This window comes from Thunnus maccoyii, chromosome 23 (genome assembly GCF_910596095.1).
Source record: "Thunnus maccoyii chromosome 23, fThuMac1.1, whole genome shotgun sequence".
In the NCBI taxonomy this organism is placed as follows: domain Eukaryota; kingdom Metazoa; phylum Chordata; class Actinopteri; order Scombriformes; family Scombridae; genus Thunnus; species Thunnus maccoyii.
The window spans coordinates 19,834,468-19,857,911 of record NC_056555.1 but is presented as its reverse complement, the minus strand read 5'-3'; the positions used below and the strand labels follow the sequence as shown (position 1 = coordinate 19,857,911).

Genomic DNA, 23,444 nt, shown 5'->3' with positions numbered 1-23,444 from the left:
AGCCCAAAAATTCAACCTTAGTATCTTTTGAAATTGCAAATATATTGAAAGAAAAGCAGTAAGAGGGCAGAAAGTAGTGGTAAAAGGTCATGCGGAAGAAAGAAAGAGCAGTAATTTAGCAGCAATTCTACAACATAAAACTGCTTCTAGGCTCATTTTAGGACTGAGAGGGATATTAAACCCACACCCTGCTAACCACACACACACTAACATTTAAAACCTTTTATGGTGCCTTTAAGCAAAACAGAGGGGGCAGATGAGGGACAGACAAATAAAGAATGAAAGAGGAGAAAAGAGAGAAGGGTAAAGGAAGAGACAGACAGACAGAAATACAGACAGACGGGTAAATTTAGCTTCTCCTCAGAGAACGAAGGCTCCTGTGGATTTTCCATAATGATCCCTCACACACTGATTACTACCTTCGCCTCGCTCTCAAATGGCTGCCTGCAGAAAACTGAGAAGTCTCAGTCCACTTTCAAAGTCAGGGGAGAAGTTGCATCAGATTCGAAATGCAGAAAGAAAAAAGAAAAGAAAAAAAAACGTGTCCTTCACGTCCATGTGCGCACCAGCTGTAGTCTACTGTCACTTTTTAAAGCCAAAGGATTTAAAGTCCGCAAGGTGGCTCCGATTAAGACGACACTGACACAATGAGGTACATGAGCTGCCAAATATTAAACATTTCTATCAGGACCTTATTTGCATCAGGGTGGAAAACCTTCAGTAGAAGCCTTTACTTTGAGCCCCATATGTAAAATTTGATCAAAATGCCACATTGGATTAGATTTGGTTTAAAGCGGACATGTTTTTTGTGTGATTTTCTGTTATTTTTATACCGTTATGATGTTGGATGTCTATGTTAAACATGGTGAAACTTCCAAAACTTGTAAAAATCCTCCCTTTAAGTCGAGACCCAGGGCTTCAGCTTGCTCTGAATGCTTTGTTTAGTTACCTCTACTTCCTCCTCGTGATGACGTCAGATTGTCTTTGTTGCTAAGGTTGTGTCACAGGTTTTTCACGTTGCATGTTTTGGATCGGATTCAAGCTCGAACATGTATGGATATATTTAAGAAGTTTCCATTTTGAGAAGTGAAATCCAACAAACTATTGTTTGTTTACGTAGCTTCCAGGAAGCTGTCGGAAGCTGACCAATCAGAACAGAGTGGGCTCATTTAGAGGGGCGTCTTAAAGAGACAGGAACTAAAACGGCCTGTTTCAGACAGAGGCTTAACTGAGGGGCTGCATAAAGGGCCTGAATAAGATAAATAAGTGGTTTTTTGAACTGTAAATCATGCAAAGATATTCCAGTAGAGCCCAAAAATAAAAATATAGACTTGGAAATGTGCACGATACGTCTTCTTTAAGGTCTCTTTACAGTAGCTGCATATCAGGCAAATTTTAACCAGTAACCAGAGTTCAGAAACACAATTTGGTGTTAGACAGACACAAGTCCATGTGAACTGTGCTGTGCAGCTGCTGCCACATGAAAAGTGTACTACTCTTACTCTTACTCTTACATTTTACTGTAGTTTTTGCATATCACGACTCTAAATTTAACTGGGAATTTGCATGGTCCACTAGGAGGCAATTACACGACTCCCATTCATAGCACAGTGCAAGATTTTCCTAGAGAAGCCTTTGCTGTCCAGTTGAAGCAAAGTTTTTCTCTTAATTTCTGACTAAAAATTCTCTTTAACAGTTTTCTACAAGCAGCAGCACTATCAAAGAAGCTTTTTATGAACTCTCTGTATGATATGTCTTTCTTAAAGAGTAAAACGTGACAGTCAACTCCTCCTGAAGGTAAACACACAACAACCTGAAGATCCGGCACCACACCTGCAGTAATAACACTGATTGTCTTTGGTGAACGCTCCAGCTGAGTTACAGATACGGAGGCTGGTCAGGTTGTAATGAGCAAAACTGGAACTTGTGCCACACTGTGAAATATACACACACGAAGGAGACATTTGACCTTTGATTGGCAATAAAATGTGACTGGTTGTGAAATCATGTCGTCATTTATTCAATCTTAATCTCCTGGTGTCCTGAATGACCCGTCTCTCTCCTTGCAGACTGACACTCATGTTACACAGCAGACACACGGACCATTCAGAGAGAGAGAGAGACAGAGACAGAGCGAGGCCTCCAGAGAGCAGGATGCCCTGCCCGGACGGAGAACAGGCGCTGCACTGTGAGCACATGGAGCAAGCTGTTTACTCTTGACTCTGTGTGGTGTGTGTGTGTGTGTGTGTGTTTGCTCACGCATCTCTATCCTGAGTGTGTTTTGAGATGTCAAAGCCGTCATTTATATTCATAAAAGTGCAAGATTACAGCTGGTGTTAAGATTTATAGACAGAGGTGACTCTTTTATCTGCAGGTAAGCTGTGTGTTATGTAAGCAGGCACACAGTTGGAAATTCCTGGACCATGTGCAGAGCAAATATACTCCTTTCCTCCACATGTCTGTCTCTTCTTCTCACCGCAAGTGCAGCCAGTACACCATGTGCTGAGCACCACGCCAGTTTTTAAAAGCTATGTGCAAGTATGAACTGGAGTTAAGAATGAACTTAAGTTTAAAGCCCCTCTCTCTGAACTATCTGACATGATCTCAGTGTCATTTTTTCCTCCCCTCTCTCTCTGTCAGCAACCGAGCTTTGTCTTTTGTTGACCGCTAACATTTCACCCCCTGTGTGATTCTTATATGCTGCTATAACAGCCTCCGCTCTTCTACTTTCAGGCTTTCCACCAGATTTTGGAACCTGGCTGCAGGGATTTGCTCCCCATTCATGTCACAAGAGCGTTAGTGAGGTCGGTCACTGATGTTGGGCGATAAGGTCTGGCTCACAGTTGCTGTTCCACCTCATCGCAAATGTGTTGAATGGGGTTGAGGTCAGTGCTCTGTGCGGGCCAGTCGAGCTCTTCCACGCCAAACTGGGAAACTCATTTCTTTTATGAACCTCGCTTTGGGGACAGTGAGTCTACACTTATGGTTCCTCTAACTAACCGGGTTACTTAAGTGTAGGTAAACAAACCTAATATCATGTTGAAAGAGGAAACTGTTGCAACAAAATTGGAAGGAAACTACTGTTTAAAATATTACTGTATGCTGTAGCATTAAAGGGGACATAACATGCTTTTTGTGATGTTCTGACATTTTTATACTGTTATGATGTCAGATGTTTATGTTAAACATAGTCAAAGTTCGAAAACTTGAGGGCTTCAGCCTGGATGCTGGACACTGAGGTAAGCAGGCAGGATCATGGCTGACCCCTCCCACCCCAAACATAAACTTTTTCCAACACTCCCCCCCCTCCTGGCAAGAGGCTGAGGTCTATCTTCACCAAAACCTCAGGCCACGAGAGCAGTTTCTTCCCAGCTTGATCAACAAGGCCCGGGACCCCCACTGACACGGACTCTATCCCACTCAGAGACACTACCCACCTCTATAAGCAGATAATCTGCATATGATGTAGGATCTGTAGGCAACGGGACGAGATTTTTGGTGCATGTCAACAAACAGCGTTCTGTAGTCTTGGTTGCTAAGGTTGTTCAATAGTTTGTCCACTCTCATATTTAGGGTCGGATTTTGGGCTCGAACATACACAGATGTATTTGAGAAGTTTATATTTCTAGTAAAGAACGAGAAAAAGAAATTAAATCCGACTGTTATTGTTTGTTTATGTAGCCTTCCGAGCCACTGGAAACTGACCAATCAGAACAGAGTGGGCTCATCAGGAGGGGGGACTTAAAGAGACAGGAGCTAAAGCGGCCTGTTTGAAACAGAGGCTGAACTGAGGGGCTACATAAAGGACCAGTAGAAGATAAATAAGGAGTTTTTAACTGGAAATCAGGCAAAGATATTCCAGTAGAGCCCCAGAATATAAATATAGAGCTGACTTTTGATTTGCAGGAAGCATTTTTACATACATTCAACTCAAGTTTTGGAACTTTGATCGTGTTTAACACAGACGTCCGACATTATAACAGTATATCAATAACAAAAAAATCACATAAAAGCATGTAATGCCTTTAAGATTGATGGATTATCTATCTACAATAGATGCAGATAATAACAACAAGGCAATCCAAGTTTCCTTTCTCAACTGTACATCTATCACACCTATAACCACATCCTGGTGTGAACATCAAGAATTTATAAGAACACAGCAGGTTTAAATCATTATCATATCAGCATGAGAGCAAAACACTTCAACCTTCCCACATAAACTCTACCAACAACTGAGTGTAATAATGAATATTCAAGATTTTAACTCCATAAGAAACACTGCTGTCCATGTTTTGACACAATTTGAATTCCTGCTACTAATATTTACTAAACCGAAATTATGAAAATCATTACCAATCTGTATTTAACTGTTAACCTTTCAACATTCACTGGGTCACCGGCAACCTGCTTAAGCCAGTTGTAAGCAGCTTAGCATCACACGGTAATGAGTAAAAGCAATTGGCACAATTTGGCCACTTGAAGATGTTTTGGAGAGGTTTGGTGACACCAGTGACACCACAGACTAAAACTCCCTAGATCTGATAAGGTTTGGTCTAGAGGTCTGGAATTTTATACAGGTGTGGTTGACAAGCCGTAACAGATATGTGGTGATTTGCATAGTTCTGGCATAAAGTGTGTCCTGGTTATTCTTATTTAAATGACTCAGTGTAGACGAGCACCAAAAAAACTTTTTTGAACTGATGTAGTTTGGGTTGTGTTTTAGCAACATGCTAAACCAGCACATTTCCAGAAAGTAGGAGATGTTACCTTTCAAATGAAGCTTAATATCTGCATTTTGGGCTCACAGTTCTTCTGTTTTCCAAGCTTTTCCATTTGGGTATGCCAAATAGGCAAAAATTCCCAAAAAATAGTGGATGTTAAGAGGCTAATTATTTACATTTGATAAACTTTATTGTTATCTGTTTGGTTCTTAAAGGAAAACTGCAGAAGAGACAAAAATATGATTGAAGTCCCCACACCCCACCAAATGTCACACAGACGAGACCAAAATATGACATCACAGCGACGTCAATACAGATCTTTTTTTGTCATGGGCGAGCAGAGAAGAAAGAAAGAAAGCCGGGCTCCACCTTCATACATGCAATGTTATTATTATAAACCTGAGAAACTTGATTATGATCAAAGCTTTTACACAACAGAGACACAGAAAGAAAGACAGACAGAAAGAGAGACAGAGAGATGGGAGGAGTGACCTCTCACTGATGAGCGAAGCAGACTCTGCGTTGAGGATCCCACACATGCTTCCAGCTGAGAGGGTTTACATTGTTGTGAGGAATCCCATGTCAACAAACCCACAGGGGGGGGGAGAAAGAGACCCGACCCAGAGGGGGCACAGCCGGGGACAAAGACTCCAGTCTGTTTCTGATGCTGCCAGAGATTCAAACACTACGGTCTTGTTGGTTTTTACATTCATGCATACCCCACCCTCACACACACGCACACACACACACACACATGCACACACACATACTATTCATGCTTTACTATATATAGAATATTCACTGAACTAACAAAAGCATCTTCTACTTAACACAACCTGGCCTTTATGTATTGAGTGTGTGTGGGAGGCCAGTGGCTTTACATTTGACACAGATCAACTTTTCTACCATAGCACCCCCCCCTTCCTCCTCCGGCAAAAAAAAAGGCTAAAATAAAGTTTCTTTCAGTAGGAACTGAACAGAAAAATGTCCAAGCAATCAAAATACTGCAGTATAAGTCTCCATAATGATACATGCAAAGCTGCAACGATTAGTGCATCATCACAAAACAACTATTTTGATAACAGACTAATCATTTTGGTCATTTTTTAAGCAGAAACATTTGCTGGTTGCAGCTTCTCAGATATGAAGATTTGAGCTTTTCTGCATCACGCATGATAGAAGACGTCACCATGACCCCTTAGACATTATAACATTTAGCGTTTTCACTATTTTCTTATATTTTATAGACAAAAAAATCAACAACATTTAAATAATTGTTAGTTGAAGCCCTCCTTCCATTTATTAGTATACTTAAGTTTTAACCAAATGCAATAAAAAAATAAGCAACCTTTCAGGACATTTTCCCACCAGACGACTTTACAGTTATTTGGTTTGCTGTTGTTCTAATATATTAGAGCATAAAACCTAACTGGTTAGATTTAGTGGAAAATTAAATAATAAAAAGGTCTGCTGTCTGGTACTAAAGCTGCTGTGTCAGCATTTTATATTAAGGCTGTAACTAACCACTGTCAGTTATCCAAACGAGTCTATGAAAAGTCCACAATTAATGAAAAATGTCTGTCAAATGTTGTGAGAACCAAAGAGTTTTGTTTTTCAGCTTCAAATGAAATGCAGATCTGGATTTACTGAGAATATTTTTACTTGTTTAAACAACTGAAATGAATCAAATATCAAAACTGTAGCTGGTTCATTGGTATCAAACGTTGCCATTTCAATCACTAAAGCAGAATAATCCAGTTCTATACAGTCTTATATGGAGGAGACGGAGCTGACTGGCAACAGATCATGTTTGAAAGTATTTCAGGTGATAAAACACCAGCTTAAAAGTTGAAAACTCAGTTTCTACTTTAAGATTTTAGTTCGGAAAACTTCCACTGAGAATCAAATGAACCCAGAAGCTTGAAGAAGGACCAATCAGCAACAAGGATGCACACAAATCCCCCACAAATCCACAAACCAGTTCACTATAGATGTTTTTGACCTCAGCTGTGACCTCTGTTCAATGTAGAGATGTTGTAGATATGAAATGATGCATGATTTATTCACTTGTGTGGTGTTTTTTGTGCATTTTATGGATGTTTTTCTGTCTTTATTCTCCTCACTTAACATACAAAAGTTGACCAACAGGTCTATCTCCGTAAAACTTCCTGTAATTCTTCCAGTAACCCAAAAGTCTCCCGTGCCAGACGACGGCAGAGCAGCAGCTGGAGCTCACTGGTCTGGCCATGTCTGCTGGTATTTGACAGGAATTGTAGCCTCAGGACTTGTTTAAAGGTCCTAGATTCACAGCTTTAAAGCCCTCTGAAGCTTTAACAACACAAGTCTTTACCTGTCCGCAGGTTTCCCTCAAAGAGCCAAATGCCAAAGTGTGTGTATGTGTGTGTGAATGTGTGTGTGTGTGTGTTTTGTCTCAGGCTCAGAAGGCCTCTACGGTGTCTGATTCCCATCCTGCGAGGCAGCTGGATTTTTCCCTGTAAACCCAGTCGCTCCTCCCATCGTCTAGTCTCACAAACACACACACACACACACACACACAGGAGATATACACACACAGTCTCTGTCTCACACACTCTCCTCTTGGCCTGCTGTGTTACCCAGAAAACCATATGGCTGGAGCGCACACTTCCAAGTTACATAACTGAAGGCGAGAGGCCATTTGAAAGCAGGGTTCGTCTTACTGAGAGGAGATGCTGCGTGTGTGCAAAAGAGAAACGTTTCCTCATGACTGGAAGCTAATATTTGACACTTGAAATTTAAATTTTCAGCCTTAAACTGTGTGCAAACAAAACTTCCCCAGTATTAAACAATATCTAAGGTCTTATCTGGTAAAACTTTGTCCCCTTAACATCAGATTCTGATGTTGAATTTTGCTGCATAATTGTGCTGTAAAATAATAGTGAGACTGAAGGAGTCACATCATCAAAATTTTAAGTTAGGACGCTCCTAATGTAGCCGCAAGATCCCCACTTTCTACTGTAATCAGTAAAAACAATGCTAACTTCTATGCATTAAAATAATTTTATCTGAAAGGTGAGATGCACTTTTTGCCATAAATCTACTTTTCTACATGGAAATGTAGAAAAGTCTTTCTGCGATTTGAGCTCCAGAGCTCAACCACCGAAACCAGTGAGGTTTTAATTAACTCCCAGTGTGTCCTTTTACAGAAAAATTGGAGAAGTTGAGCTTTTAGTGAGCTAAAAAAAAAGGTTTTCTGGGTAAATTTGGTTGAGTTCGGTAACATAATTCAGTTTAAATTTATGTTTTAGACACATGTTTTATATCTGCATGTGTTGATTTGTATGTTCTTATTATTCCGCTGCACAAAATTTAGGATACATGTTCTCTAACAGACCAAAAGTTTACTTAACCGTGACGAAAGACAACAAAAATTATGGTTTGGAGGTGATAATCCTAAAGTTTGTCTGTTTTGGCCACAGAGACTGGCCTCATGGAGTGTTTTCATACGACATATCCCAGATTTTGATTGGAATAAAATTAAATAAAACTTTAATTTTGTGTGTAACCCACCAGTTGCTGTTGGCTCATTAGCCGATGCTGGTTACTCATCAATTCGGTATCAACAGCATCATTACTAATGTTTTAATTGTCATTCAAAGCTGCCATCTTTCTCTGAGTTGTCCTTGTCTTCAACAGAAAAGTTGAATATTTTAATTTGAGCTGTCATACGGGTCAATTTGTCAGATTCAAGATGGAAATCACAGCTGTGCAAAGTGAGATATCCTCCAAAGAAACACTGTCTGTAAGTGCATATTACAACAAGGTAGCTTTTCTCTGTATTTGATGTGCATCTTGTCCTGTGCATGCTTTACAAACGTGCACATTTGACAGAAAGGGTGACATAATCTAATTGATGTTGGGGGGGGGGGGGGGGGGGGGGGGTGAGAGTGGGAGAAACCCCTGAGGGACCCTGAACCACTCCCAGGATTACAGATAAATGTGTGTTTTAAGGGCCCAAAATGAGCTTTTGTCAGGTGGAAACTGAATATCGAGCACCATTACTAATCAATAAAAGGATATTTGGAAGAGAAGCTCTGTTACTACTCGTGAAAAAGTTTCCTTCATGCAGAGTCATTGTTCTCAAACTTGGCTTTTGTGATTGAGAAACTGTCAATGAAGAAAGGATCAAATAAGGATAAAATAGACTTCCTCATGTACGATGAGATAGCTGAGTTACAACCACAACTATAACCACCACAGGGGAAATAATCAACATGAGAAACATGTGTAAATGTCGTCTAACCTCATGAAAATACTTCCTGTAAAGTTGTTTTCTTTTGGCCTTAAAGATAAACAAACTACTGTTGAAACAATCAGCCAAATAATCAATTAACACACAAGTAATTGACAACCATTTGGGCCATTTATCCAGCAAAAATGCCTAATATTCTCTGTCCCCAGCTCAGCAAATGTACTTTTATGTGCCTTTATAAGACCAAAAAATGTAATTAAGTTGAATGTAAGGTTATTTAAAGCAATCAGCTTGAGCCTTTTCACTTTTTTCTGATATTTTATAGCCTAAATGATGGAAAAATGTATCTTTAATTACTTAGTTACTGTATGTGCTCATATCTTTAAATATTGTTTGTATTATGAGCCATTTTTGCTTTAAATAAATAGCAGAAGAGGACAGAAGAGAAGAGAAATAGTCTCTAACTTGCAGCTCATACCTGCTGCATCCTGGACCCCAAGGTTCAACTAGTGAATGGAGAGCAGGGCACACACACACTAAACAGATTATAGATAACCCCCCCCCCCCCCCCCCCCCCGCTGTCTCTTAATGCCTCATCAAACTCAGATAAAATGTGATTATTTCCACCTGAGAGGCTGCAGAGCCAATCACCTGGCGCTTATTGATCAGTCGCACATTCTGGCACTCTTCACCCCTCCATCCCTCCCCTCCTGCAACATCACTGTCTTTTCATATATACATATATTTATAAAGCCATCCTAAATAAGCTACCATTGCACTCACTTTTAAGAAATATGGGTTACTGTACTCGCCCACAAGAATGCATTACCTCAAATGTCCCATTTATGAATACAGAACTAGGAAAAACTGCATATGCTTCTCATAGGTGGAAGAAGCTACAAAGCTCACAAATATTTCACCCTAAAACATTTAAAGTTCCTGTTAAACAATATTTTATACACTAAATGCTCCTATTTTTCTTAGTATGTTTGTTTTATCACTGTGTAATATATGTTTTTATGCATTAGATTGTTGATTTTTACACTTTTTGTTGCCGTATCTTTGGGTTTTCCACTGTTGGTTGAACTAAACAACACATTTGAAGACTCTAAAAGTACCTTAAATTGTACTTAAGTTGAGTAAATGTAGGCGACTTACTTTCCACCAATGGTAATGCTATCTATCTATCTATCTATCTATCTATCTATCTTTCTATCTATCTATCTATAATCGCTGATCGATAACTTACATTAGTGTAGAGCACACAGTCGATCTCTCCGGCCTCAGACAGCTCGCTGAGGTTCCTGTCCCAGTGTAAAAACGGTTCACTACTATCCAGGATCTCCATGTTTTCCTCCACACCGGACTCACTGAAGGTTTTTCTTCTTCTCCTCCAGCTGAAGCAGCGAAACACAGCAGGAGTTTTGTTGCAATGCAGACAGACTGGAAACCAAACTCAAGCTCCAACTCCGAGGAGGGGTTGGGGGGTGGGGACGAAGAAAAAGTTCAACTTGTTGTTGTTGTTGTTGTTGTGTGTGAAGGGAAATAAATAAAAGACAGACACACACACACTGAGGGATGGATGTGTGTTAAATGTGAGAGCTGCAGCAGTCGGATTCAGACTGAGCGCTGCTGCTGCTGCTGCTGCTGCTGTTGTTGTTGTTGATCATCTCCTCTTCGGCTCAGGCTCCGCAAGCACTTTTCACCAGCCTCTCTTTGCTCTTCTTTCCTCCTCCTCCTCCTCCTCCTCCTCCTCTTCCTCGCAGCCCAGACACAGAGGAATGTGTGGGCGGAGTCACAGACCTAGAAATAGAGGAGTAATATTGAAAACTAATTAAAGAAATCGAAGAAATTAATGAAAACACAAGATAACTTTTAGTAAAATGTAACTTAAAACACTATAAATGAGATGTCAGCTGTAAACTGTGGAGTGATTCATAACTTCCAGCTGTTTTTGACATTAGTGTCAATGCACTTTAAGTGACTAGTTTCCGGTCATGACTTTCAAAATAAAGCTCTCCTTTCTCACTGCTTCTCAAAGTTTTTCACATCAAAGACCCAAAACTGACACAGATTAGACCACAGACCCTCTTCTGATAAGATTTCAGCTTTTAGATGTTTTATTACAGAAAGAAAGCCATGACCAAGATATTTATACAGTCTGTCATTGTGTTATTTATTGAAGGAATTATAGTGAAAATAAATTATTCCCCTTTTTTGACGGAGACCAGCATGAACAAGTCCTTCAAGTGTTGAGAAAAGTTAAAATTTGAACATCTGGAATTCAGTGACAACCAGGTTAAATTCAGGTGATATGATAAAAAGCTCCAGAACAGCCACTCAATGGACCTTGTGGTAAGATTGTTTTGTCAGTTGTAAAATTGATAAATTAAGTAAAAATCTAAAAATTGTAACCATCTTTATAATTAATCATTATATGTATTTTATGTAATTAACAATTATAAAAAACATATGCAGGGTCAAAAGTTGAGTGTTGTTGTGAGTTAATTATCTTTAACTTTCTGTTGTCTTTTAATAATTTGATGTAATTTAATGAATAAAATCCCACTTTAAAGCTTTACATTGAAGTTTCTAGGGTGCATATTTAAATATGAAACTTTCTTTACAACATAAGAACTTTTAATAATCGTTCAGTCATCATAATTGTGTTATTTTGCGTGTTTGTTCCTTACTACTGTTACAACTGTGTTGTTTCTGCAGTGTCATCAGCAACACTGGCAACACCTGAGGCTCTGTGTGCTGGTGCTCTCCTCCTTGACACACCTTTTGGCTTTTGGGTCGACATTTGACTTGCTTTTTTTGCATCATACAACACTACATCCATATACTGTTCACTCATGCACTCACCTACACTACTGATTTCACTGACTACACGTGTCATTGTTAGGTTAGGTTTTTCACTTTGAATCTGATTTGTTTGGGGCCCTTCTGATGCAAGGTTTGCTTTGGTAGGTGCATTTTGGAGAGGAAAACTGGTTTGGTTGTTGTTTCAGTAAGGGGAGTTTGGTCCTGCAGTTACTCATGTGTTGTGAGTGGGCAGGTGTGAGCTATCAGCAGTGATTGCATGGTCCTCTAGTGTGGTAAGTTTGACTTTTGTGGAGTTTCCCCTGTGTAGGTATTGCAACGTGGTCCATTTGGGCTCAATGGTTTGTTTGTTTTTTTACTTTATTTTTGTGTGGTGTGCGGTCAGAGCAGTTGTCTCGGGGACACATCCAGAGCTGTCAGGTGAGTAACCAGCTTGCTGGGGATTTAACTGGGCTACTGGGTTGAGTGTTTAAATGGCCCACCGCTAATCTGCATGAAGACAAGGGGCAGTGAGATAAGTTTGGGATAGACAGTCTAGATAGCGGGGGACTTCCACATTGGTTTGGGGACATTGTTGTTGTCTCTTTTTGTGCACTAGATGACCTTGGCAACACTGTCTGTTGGTTCAGTTGTTTGTTTTGGGGTTTTTTTGTTCTGTGGGCCTTTTTATATTATTTTATTCATTTTCCCATTGATTGACAAACACCTACAATATAAAACTGTGTCATTGTATGATTGCATGAATCAAACTACCAAAAGGTAGGTAGTTTTTAAAAACAGGAAATAAAGAAGAGTTATGTATTTTGCAGCTGTAGTTTCCTTCACCATGTGGGTTGATGATTACATTTAGTGTGTTGATGCCAATTAAATTAAAAATATACAGACTGTGAAGCCCTTTTACAAACATTTGTAATTTCAGGACGTATATAAATACAACTTACTTGACTAATACACACTTTCTAGTTTTCTTCTGACTTAATATTTAGTAAACATTGGATTTTGAAGTTCCATAAATTGTGTTTAAGAACAAGCCAATTTCAGGTAAAACAGTAAAAAACTGTTAAAATTTCTTACTTTAAAAGCCTTCTTTTAAGGGAAATTAAATTTACTTTCAGCACAATTACATAAAAAAAAAAAAAAAATCTATTTTTTTACTCCATTTCACCCATTTCCGGTCTCTGCCTGTTTAATTCTGCGAGCTTGACGCAGCTTCTTCACACTGAATCTACAAGTTTACGCCACAACCTAAAGCCCGCCCACATCCAGCTGACTGACCAATCAGATCGCTCCTCTGTTTAAAGCCAGATGAATTGTGCAGCTCTGCCTTTTCACTGAGAAGTGAAACAGCCAATCAGGAAAAGGCTTCAACACTTCCTGTAACCAATCAATTTAGGCCAAGAATACCTTTGACTAAGGCCCGCCTCCATTACACAGACACAACCAATCAACACCCACTAGTGAAAAGCATAAAAACAGACTTAAAAACATTGGAAAAATGAAGTAGTTTGTATGCAAATATGTCTCAATTATTTACTTGAACTTCCATTTGGGATTTATTCTGATTTTCAACTTTGCTTTAATTGCTTTAGATGCACTTTTCTCCTTTTTCTCCTCTGTAAAATACATTGTAAGTGAAATGAGGAAACACTGGAAAGTTAAATCATAGAAATGAACACAAAGATACTTTGGAAAATGTCTATTATAGCAACTATTACAGAAAAACTGACCAACAGCAGCGAGCTGAAAGCAACCAGAAACCGTTTAGGAAGGAAATGAATTAACAGATAATGTGATAACAACCGACCAGATTGTGACAAAGCAGAAACCGAGAAGAAATGGAACAGATAAAAAGGCGCCAAAGTGTCAACACGCATCAAAATGTTCTGTTATAATTATGCACAATTCAGGGATAGAAGCAGGAAATCAGACAGAAGGAGAAAAACCACATTCAAGTTGCTTTCTCTTAATTTGCGTGCTGAACTCTTTTTTCTTTTTTTTGGTTTACCCTCAAGTGTTTTAAGGATCAGCACTTTTCACTCCAGTTAAACAACCCTTCATGTGTGAGGGATTTGCATGAAGAAGAAATGCAAGAAGAGTCGAGTCACGCAGGGCAGAACACGAGAAGCTGAAAAAAAAAAACACTGTTTGTCTTTTGAAAATCAAGAACAAACTTGTATCATTTCAAGAACAGGTTTCATGAATTTTAAGGTCAAAAATGCAAAAACTGATGACAAAGAGAGCTTATCTTAGTGATTAATCTACCTCTGAAACCACCACCCAAGCAAGTTAAAACATGAAAACAATAACTTCATTTATGAAGTGAATTTTCTTTTATCTTCTTAGTGAAGAAACAATCTCTGAATTCTTGAGCTAACAGAAAAAAGAGGTTATTATAGTTATGAGGAAAAACTGACAGTTTTGACGATGATCTTCTGTACCTAACCGTCGAAACGGAGTGTCAACATCTTAAAGTGAGTCCAAAAACTTCACAGCCAGGATCGATGAGAGGCATTCTGAAGTAAACCGGATGGATTAACATTTTCTTATGCTCTATTTTCATCTGTAAATGTTTCCAAACGAGTCCAATTCTGCCCCTCAAGCTTCCAAAATTATTCTCACACAAAGAAAAACTTAAGTACGAGAAAAAGAGGGGTTTATGCACATGATGTACAATCAAAATCATAATCTGTAAGTGTATATTTGTATATATACACTACAAGAGCAGGTTGTTTCTGCATCTCTTGATGCTTGGAGGTCATTTTTTTCCAACCAGCAGAGGGCACCACCAGTCAAACTCCACACCAGTTTTTCAGAGTATTTCCGGGTCTTGGATGGAAAAACGGTTCCTTTACTTTGCAGCACTCGGCTCTTCAGTCTTATTTCTATACAAAAAGAAGAAGTGTGTTGGGAAGATCCTTCAGGTTCGGTCTCGGACGTTGTCGCTCAGGAACACGATGTTGTCTGGAGAGAGAGAGAGAGAGAAGAGGTGGGTTTTTAAAGAGATCAAGCTGAAAGAAGTTGTGTCTGAATGTTAGTGAGTTGTTTTTTTTTATCTGACCTGCAATGATGGTGGTGGCCTGGCGTCTCACTTGGTTCTTGTCCACATACTCTCCATAGTCCAGTTTTCCCTCCACTAGAATCCTAGACCTGCAAGGTAAGACTCAGGGTTCAGTCACATCGTACAAACACAACACATTCAGGATATCTCTCTGTTATGATTTGAACTGATTATTTGGATTGCGATACTGAAAGTGTCCTTTCTTTCATTCTTTCCCAAAAGGTAGTTGTTGGTTCTATAAAATATCTGAAAAATGGTGAAAAATATAAATCACTGTTTCCAAAATCCCAAGTTAACGTCCTCAAACGTCCAAAGATATTTAAATTTACTATGACAGAAGATTAAATAAGCCAGAAAATATTCACATTTGAGAAGCTGGAATTAAAATAGTTGATTAATTTCCTGTTGATTGCTGTTGTTCTCTATGAAAGATCAAACTGGAACATATTTACAGTCACTTTAAAGCCTACGGGGATGTGTGGGTGTTGAAAGTACAACCTTTGCATAGAGTATCACTTTCAGAGGCATCAAAGAGACCTTGTGGTCTATACAACAGTGGTCTGTACATACAGTACTGCATGTCACCCCCTCTCCTACAACACTTCCTGTCAACTGAATACTGCAGGGAAAAAATATTAATTTGTTTTCAAAGTACTCAGGCTGTACAGAGAACAAGCGGTTCGTACCCTTTCTTGACGTACTGGTAGGCCACGTCCCTCAGACCAGGTTTGAACACCGACACGCGATGCCACGTCGTCTTCTGACTGATGTCACCTGCAGTCAGAATACAGCAGCACACAAATTTAACTTCAGTCATTCAACCAATTAACCTTCACAGTCTGCAGGCCACATTACAGTTACATGAATATCATTGTGGCTCAACGATGAATATTAACGTCACCATTAACATTTCTAGGAACTACATTATAAAAACAGAGATGATAAAAAAAAAAATCGTCTTCTCTAAATAGATATGTGGACCAGCCATAAAATATTCTGAAGGCTGCATCTAATTACCTGATGGTATTCTTCATATTACAGCCCATTAGTTGGATTCATAATTTTGGTGGTGGATAATCCATTAAGGCTGGAACACTAAGTGAATACTTCAGGGACAGAAAGTATTATTGTGCCGATTTTGTCTCATTTTAAAGGGGACATAACGTGCTTTTTGTGATTTTCTGTTATTTTTTTTTACTGTTATAACATCAGATGTGTATGTTAAATATCCAACTGCAGTCGTCTTCAGTTTGAGTTCACGTTCATTGAGAGGCAAGTTAAAGTGCACTAATGACCTCTAGTGGCAAAAGCAGACACTTGCAACCGATGTGGGGCAGTTAGTAATCAAGGCTGAAACTGTTAAATCAGAAAATTAATGACAGAAAATTAATCTGCAACTATCTTAATAATTGATTAATTGTTAGAGCAATTTTTTAAACAACTATGTCAATCTTTTGCTGGACCCTCGGTTGAGAATTTGATGTTTTTCATCAGTTTTTATATCTTTATGAACTGTCTAACAAACTAACAATATTTTTGCTGGAGCTCAAATAGTCACGTTTGACTCTAGTAAACTGTGACGGGCGTTTTTCTTTATTTTCTGTCACTTAACAGACCAAACAGCTTATTCATTAAATTAAGAAAATTATCGTCAGGTTAACTGAGTTGTTGCAGCAATACTACTAATGTCAATACAATCGATATTTCATACCCCGTCTAAACTTCAGCTCCATGGCTAATTATTTCATTCATGCCAATCAAAACCATGATAATATTACTTTTTTATCCATTTACCACTAAACTAAACTTTACCTTAGAAACAAACCAAGGCCAGTTTGACTTGTTTTCTCATCCATGAAGGAAACCATTAAAGCATGTTTATTTATCTTTTCATCTTCATCAAGAATTGAGGATCATAAATCTGAAAACCATGCAAAAAACGTCAACTTTCAACTTTTCATTGGCAAAAAAAACCCCAGCCTTGTTTTCAGCTTTATGACAACGCATTTACAGGTGAACAGATTGTTTTTTAAATGGTTTATGTAGCAAATAACCAATAAAACAATAAATCTTTAAGACTATCTGAAAAATTCAAAATCACCATATTTAGAGGTTTTTGCCTACAGGACCTGCAGGAAACTCCGACACTGAAACGTTTAAGTATATTTCAGGAAAGAATGAAAGAAACCAAACAGGCTGTTTCACTTTTCAACTGAAGGACAAGAGTTGAATATTCCCTACGTACAGTGATAGAAATATAAAAAAATATTTGAAGGGCAACTTTTGCCACTACTGTCAAAAAAATTGGGGCATTTACAAAATTTTGAGGGCAAAAAAAAAAGTAATTAGTGCATGAAGTTGCTGTTTTTAAATGTAAAATGTATACAGTATTCAAAACCTCAGTAAACAGCATCTCATTTGTGATAATTATCTACATTTTCTAACTACAATAATAAACACATGAAAAGTAAAACAATACAGGCCGATTCCCTTTCAACAACTAAGACTTTATTTAACCACTAGATGGCAGCATAACATAATGATCATGACGATGATTTCGTGGGCTTGATCTACTTAGATTCAGCAGAAGTTCTGGTTGGGTAAAAATCAGTCTAACTTTGATGATGTCATCATTGTGGGTCTGATGCATTGAATGCCACATTCTCAGGTGTTTCACAAAACTACAGACTAGTAGGTACAAATACTGTCAAAAGAGCCAAAATGAGAGTAATATTCCTTCTTTAGCTTGTTTTACTTCATCTCCAAATGTATTCCTGCTGAGGTTTTAAACATGAATGAAATAACCACTGACTCTTCTCATGAAATAAATAATAATAAATAATCTTGCTTTTAATTTGACAATCTTATATTATTAATTTCTAGTTGACATTGTGGGTGTATGTGATGTGTATTTTGTATTATGTGTCCTGTGTGTTTTTTGCTTTTGTACTTACTAATTGTGACCTGCCGGAAGTTAACTCTGGTACAGCACATCAAATGGTAACATTTATGTTTAACACTGTACATGGTCCCAATAAATAAATAAGACAAAAATGACTCAACTATCCAGCACTGCATTACTGGTTAGTAGACTGAAAAAAATACGTTGTAGATTTGGGACTAAAAAGTTTACTTGCACTGAGCTCAGTAACGTTAGTCAACAGCAATGATCACCTCAACCAGTCAGCAAGACCCACATGTAGGCTGTGACATTAACGTTATCTAGCCAACTTGCTAAGACTAATGTTAGCTAACGCACCAGATAGAAGACATTTTAAAGTCTCTAGCGTTAGCATTAATGTTACTAACAATAAGCAGATGCTTGCTTGTTTGGTGACAATGATCTGAATACTTTTTTAACCTGTATGCTTCCATTAATTAAGTCACGATTAGCTTTTAGCTGTCTAAAGCTATGTTTGGATGGGTGATGTTTTACAGAAGAGGAGTGTCGTCTTATTCACCTCTTCAACTCTAAGCCAGTCTATTTTCCATTTTTCAATTGTAGAAGCAGCAACTTTCTTTGCCGTCTTATTTGCTGGGGTTGGTGTTGGTGACGTACCCAGGATCTGGGTTGCTTTCTTTAGTAACAGTTGGAGCTATTTTAATGAGGTGGCGGTCCATCACAGCAACTAACTTTACTGCAGGTGCAGGGTTGCATGGCCTCTTCCAGATATCCCACTTGGTGTGAGAGCATTACTAAGCAGCTCAGTCGGGGTCAGTGAGAGCACTCTGATTTAAATACATTTCACTCCTCTGGGTTTTGGTGGGAAGTTGTAGTGCACTATGATTGCCCTGAATGTTTGTTTTAGAGGCCTTCCTGCATGAACCTTTGTCTTCAAATATCAAGGTCAGCCAAGTTTTTTTGTCTCATTCGTTTAATTGGGTTCACTTTATCTAGTTTTAGGACTTGTGTAAATATCTGATCATGTTTTAGGTCATATTTATGCAGAAATACAGAAAATTCTAAAGGGTTCACAAACTTTCAAGCAGCACTGTACATTTACTGCCAGATTGAGAACATATTGCTAACCTTTCTCTCTACTCTGTTCACATTCACCGTCACTTTCCTGCCGCTGGCATGACACAGAGGTTAACTCATGTTTCGGAGCAGTGCTGCACAGAGGCTCCTAAAGGCTATTGATTTCCAAATAAATGGATATTTGGCGTTATTATTGGAATTGAAAAAAAATCGTCTGGCCTGCCAGGGGTTCTCATTGGCCTGTCGGTCCGCCAGGCCTGTACAATAATAGGGGAAAAACTCTGATCCTGATGGAGTTCCTTGTTTTGAAATTAAATGGTAATGCTGAAAACCAGCGTGATAACAGGAGAGCTGGTTCTTGAGAAGACTGTAAAACAGCAACATGTCAAGATGAGTAAACGTCAAGCTAACTAAAGATATCTTCTCAGGTAACAAAGTGATGGTTTTCTAACTGTACTTTGAATTAATATCTGAAATAATGAGAGCGTTTTTCTACATTTCTATCAGTGAGAAAAAATGAAAATACTCATCTATCGAAGGGGGTTAGCCCCAAAGTTAGCAACAACACATTAGCTTAACTTGACCAGGCTCACTTAAGGTGGACCAGCAATTCTCATTTTAGTGTCAATCTCAGGCGCTCTTTAACAAAGAAAGGGAGAAATGTCTCATCGGTGTATGTATATGTCAGACAGAGACACCCCAGCGCCACTCCATGTGAGTCAACCCTCTCTCGTGAGGATTTCTTAAACTGCTGACACAGCTGGGGCATTCAGCGCGGGCCAAGAAAAACTATAAAAGAAAGATGGGCGCTTGTCTTCCTGTCTTCTCCAGTTTATCCCAGCCTTGCAAACTGTTGGCTAGTTGGTTCGTTTACATTGTGCAGATGTAATGGCAAACACACAAGAGGCTGTGCGTCACATTCACATTCCATTCTAATGAAGACATATATTCCTAATGTGATCCATACATGTCCAAAGAATGCTGTTTACATGACCCATATCAAATTGAGAATATTGCCATATTTGGAATAACAGTGGAATATGAGTGTGCATTGTGACGACGCTCTCTGAACAGACTCTGAGTCCTCTACCTGCAGGAGCCCAGTGAGCGGAGTTGGGTCGTCAGGAGGATTCAGCTCACCTGGACTGCCCAGCTTCCATATAAGCTGGAGGCAGTCAGTCAGTCATTTGCCCTCTCCCCTCTGGCTTCCACTATGTTCATTTTGGTTGTGTTTAGTTTCATTTATGTATTTATGTACAATAAATTTATTTTTAGCTATAACTCTTGTGTGGTCTCCCCTCCTTTGTCCAGCCTTGAGCCGGGGTGTGACAGCATGTGAACATGCCCACCTGCTTTCCCACACCACGGTGGTCTGGTTGGAGTTGTTTTCCTCTTCTGACACTTGTGTCATCACACAGGAAAAAGAGAAACAGCAGCTGTTTGGGTCTGTGAGAGCAGCCTCACTCTGACTTAAAAGACATTTAATTCATCTGGGTTTTGGTGGAAAGTTTAAGTGCACTAAATTTTGATTGTCAACAGATTTGTTTTAGAGACATTTCAACTCCTGATGGAGTTCCTTGTTCTGAAATTAAATGGTAATGCTGAAAAACCAGCGTGATAACAGGAGAGCTGGTTCTGTAGAGACTGCAAAACGTCAAGATGACTAAAGACATCTTCTCAGGTAACAAGGTGATGGTTTTCTAACTGTACTTTGAATTAATATCCAGAACTACTGAGAGTGGTTTTCTTTTCTATCAGTGAGTTTCCTCTGACGTCGTACCTGTTGAGGTCATCTCTCCGTCTCCAGAGCGCCACATCTCATTGGTTGCTACTGAGAAGATGGTAACAGGGTTGCGACCCTCCACTTGTCTCATCACGGGGTCCTGACCAACTCGTCCTAACAGCTGCACGCGGTTTATCGCTGGAATAAAGACACATACATTATTACACCAACTTCATGGGTACTTTGGATGTGTACTTTAAAGAATGGATAACTCTTCTTTTTTCTTCTTTTATAAACAAAGTTTACTTACATCTCTCCAAGATGAGGCTGGTGTCTGTACTCCTGTATCTCACCATCTGTCTTAAGATCTGGAGGTGCGACGGCACATAAACAGAAACATTAAAAGTTATAAGCATGTAAAGCTGGTCTGAATGGTTTTATTCCTTCTTTCTCATTAATAGCTCAAATTATTCATCCAGTTCTTGTTGACATGCTGTCTTTGCAATTAATAAAAACTCCCCCCAAATCAACTTTGAGCATTGCTAACAGGTGAGTAATTCAAGTCAAACACATAAAAAGTGTTTCACAGAATTTTAATTTGAGTAAAGTTGTTCTCTTCCAGTCTGAGAGACTCAAACTCAAATATCTCTCATTATGTCTCATTAATTGATTAATCGCTTAGTCCATATAGTATCAGAAAACAGCAAAAAAATGTCCATCACAGTTTCCCAGAGTCCAAGGTGACATCTTCATGTTTGACATTTTATCCGAATAGCCCGAAATCCAAATAATTAGGGCCCTATGAAATCTGTCTGAATTTTTTCCAGATTCTGTTTTATTTTTTCCCAAATTCCTTGTTTTCTGTTTTAATTTTCTTGAATTCTGTAAGCACATTTTGTCACGTGGTGGATGAATAAAATTTCAACAATTCAATAAGACAGTATTCAAAATTTAAAATACATTGAATTAAATTAATATATATCAATGTAATGATGCAACACAAGATTGCACCTTTTTTTAAATAATAATTATAAAATAGAAAGAAAATAGCTCTGTTACACTAACAAAAACAATAAAGCAAATAGCAAGTGGCAATGAAATATACGTCACCAAAAACCGATACAACTCAGTGAAGTTTTCAATAGGTGTATTCAATAAACATTCGTCAGTGTGTGTGTAACTCGTCACACAGTCTCAGAGTTCAATCCACTTGGTAAAAAGTCCGTTTTGTTTTCCCCCACAACCCCAAATCAGTTTGTTTCAACCCAGTTTCACAAACAGAACAGAAAGACAAGTCAAAAGTGTGATCCAGGTTTTACCGTGGTTCCCTCGGTGAGACAGAGATGCAAACATTCACATACTTTCCAGTTTTCCGCAATTCCCTCAGTAAGACACAGGAGACAGGTCATTTAGTTTGGATGCTATGAAAAAATGCTTAGGCGTTGCGCCTAAGCATTTTTTTAAATTGCACCAACGTTTTGTTTTCTCTAATTTTAGAAGCTGAAGAGACACCCTGTTTGAGTCACTACATGTGGGTTGTAACCCAGCTCTATTTGATTAAGTGACTAATTGTTGAAGCTCTACTAACAGCCAAAGCCAGGTGTGATCAGTTTAACTACAAGTGTAGCTGCATGCAAAACACTTACAACAACATCCAGTACAATATATGTGACCCATTGATATTGGTTTCCTCCTCACCTGTGTTGAGGCACTTCTCAACATCTTCTCTGTGAAGCAGCGGACCAGCAGACAGCAGCTTTGAATTTTTAGAGCAAAGATCTGTACAAGATGAAAAGAAAGAGGAAAAAAAACAGCAGTGAATGGAGTGTGTGATATCTGAAAATGTCATTAAAACCTCTATAACACACAAGATATAAAATGTAAAATCTGACTTCTGAGTTCTAAAATCTTTGCTTTATTTTATGGGGTTACAAGTCAAAAAAGGTTGGAAACAGAGCTGGATGATTGGAAACGATGTTAAATAGTTTTATTTAGTTATTGTTAGGGCTGAACTAACGAAAGATCATTTTTTCATTATCATTCTCATTTTCACTGAAAAACATTCAAATGAATATAGTGTGATTTTTATGTGGATCTGAACCAAAGAAAGATATTTTCTTAAGTGTTTCTTAAATGTCTTAACAAATATTGTACCTCCTGCAATTTGAAATGTTCAGTAGACCATATTGCGATTGTGATTAAATCTCGATTAATTGTTCAGCCTTGGCTGCTGTAACACTTCAATTTTCCCTTTAAGAATTAATAAAGTATCAATCAATCAAGTATCTATCTATCTATATATCTACTTAATACTCCTAATTGAACTACTGGATGTTTTATGTCCTATTTCCCACACTAGTAAGGTACGTGTGTGTTCACAATTAGGAAACAAAGCAACAAAACTAAGTGACTTTATGAGGGGGTTTGGTGAGATTTCTGCTGTTAGGTTGCGATTATATTAGACACGTCTTTACAGTCAGTCAAACATGGACTCACAAGGACAAACACCACCTTGCTTATAGCCACAATGTGGCTTCTGTAGCCTCCCGCTGTTGAAATTATACATTATATAAACGACCTAAATGATCGTTTTTCTCGACGTGTTTTGGGTTTATATGTTTTAGCAGCTGAGCAGCAGATAAGCCTCAGTTAAATGTAATGAAATGGTGTTAAACTGTACCATTAAAAAGACGCGAAAAGCGTGCCAAGACTCACCAGGGCAATTCAGTAAGACCGTTCACCAACACTTCCGGTTGGATTTTGTACGACCAACAACCTCTGTCGCAGGGTACAAACTGCCTTTACTTGAACGCCTCGTCTCGTGATGTGTGTTGCGCATGTGCAAGCGGTAAAATGTGACGTTTGTGAGTTTCCCCCCTTCTTTATTAAACGTTGTCAAACAA

The 23,444-nt window shown here is 38.6% G+C and overlaps 2 protein-coding genes across 3 annotated transcripts in view; both read right to left on the bottom strand.

Moving 5' to 3' along the window:
- Positions 1 to 10,866, bottom strand: part of creb3l2 (cAMP responsive element binding protein 3-like 2) — a 39,711-nt gene extending 28,845 nt beyond the window's left edge. For both annotated transcript variants that reach the window (XM_042402544.1, XM_042402545.1), the window contains exon 1: positions 10,205 to 10,866. In XM_042402544.1, the coding sequence (XP_042258478.1) occupies positions 10,205 to 10,303 (99 nt within the window). In that variant the 5' untranslated portion in view covers positions 10,304 to 10,866. The remainder of the gene's footprint in view (positions 1 to 10,204) is intronic.
- A 2,437-nt stretch (positions 10,867 to 13,303) lies between these two features.
- ssbp1 (single-stranded DNA binding protein 1) lies at positions 13,304 to 23,345 on the bottom strand. Its single transcript, XM_042403413.1, has 7 exons — positions 23,257 to 23,345; positions 22,240 to 22,320; positions 20,852 to 20,909; positions 20,599 to 20,739; positions 15,526 to 15,613; positions 14,840 to 14,928; positions 13,304 to 14,742 (listed from the first exon to the last, which is right to left on the bottom strand). The coding sequence occupies exons 2-7, from the start codon at positions 22,261 to 22,263 to the stop codon at positions 14,699 to 14,701; spliced, it is 444 nt and encodes a 147-aa protein (XP_042259347.1). The 5' UTR covers positions 22,264 to 22,320; positions 23,257 to 23,345; the 3' UTR covers positions 13,304 to 14,698.
- Positions 23,346 to 23,444: the final 99 nt, after the last annotated feature.

Coding starts and splice junctions, on each gene's coding strand:
- ssbp1 (XM_042403413.1), bottom strand. CDS start 22,263: ATGTTGAGAAGTGCCTCAACACAG. Junction 20,910..22,239: donor TGAGAAGTGCCTCAACACAG/GTGAGGAGGAAA, acceptor TCGCACCTCCAG/ATCTTAAGACAGATGGTGAG. Junction 15,614..20,598: donor CGGAGAGATGACCTCAACAG/GTACGACGTCAG, acceptor TTCTGACTGCAG/GTGACATCAGTCAGAAGACG.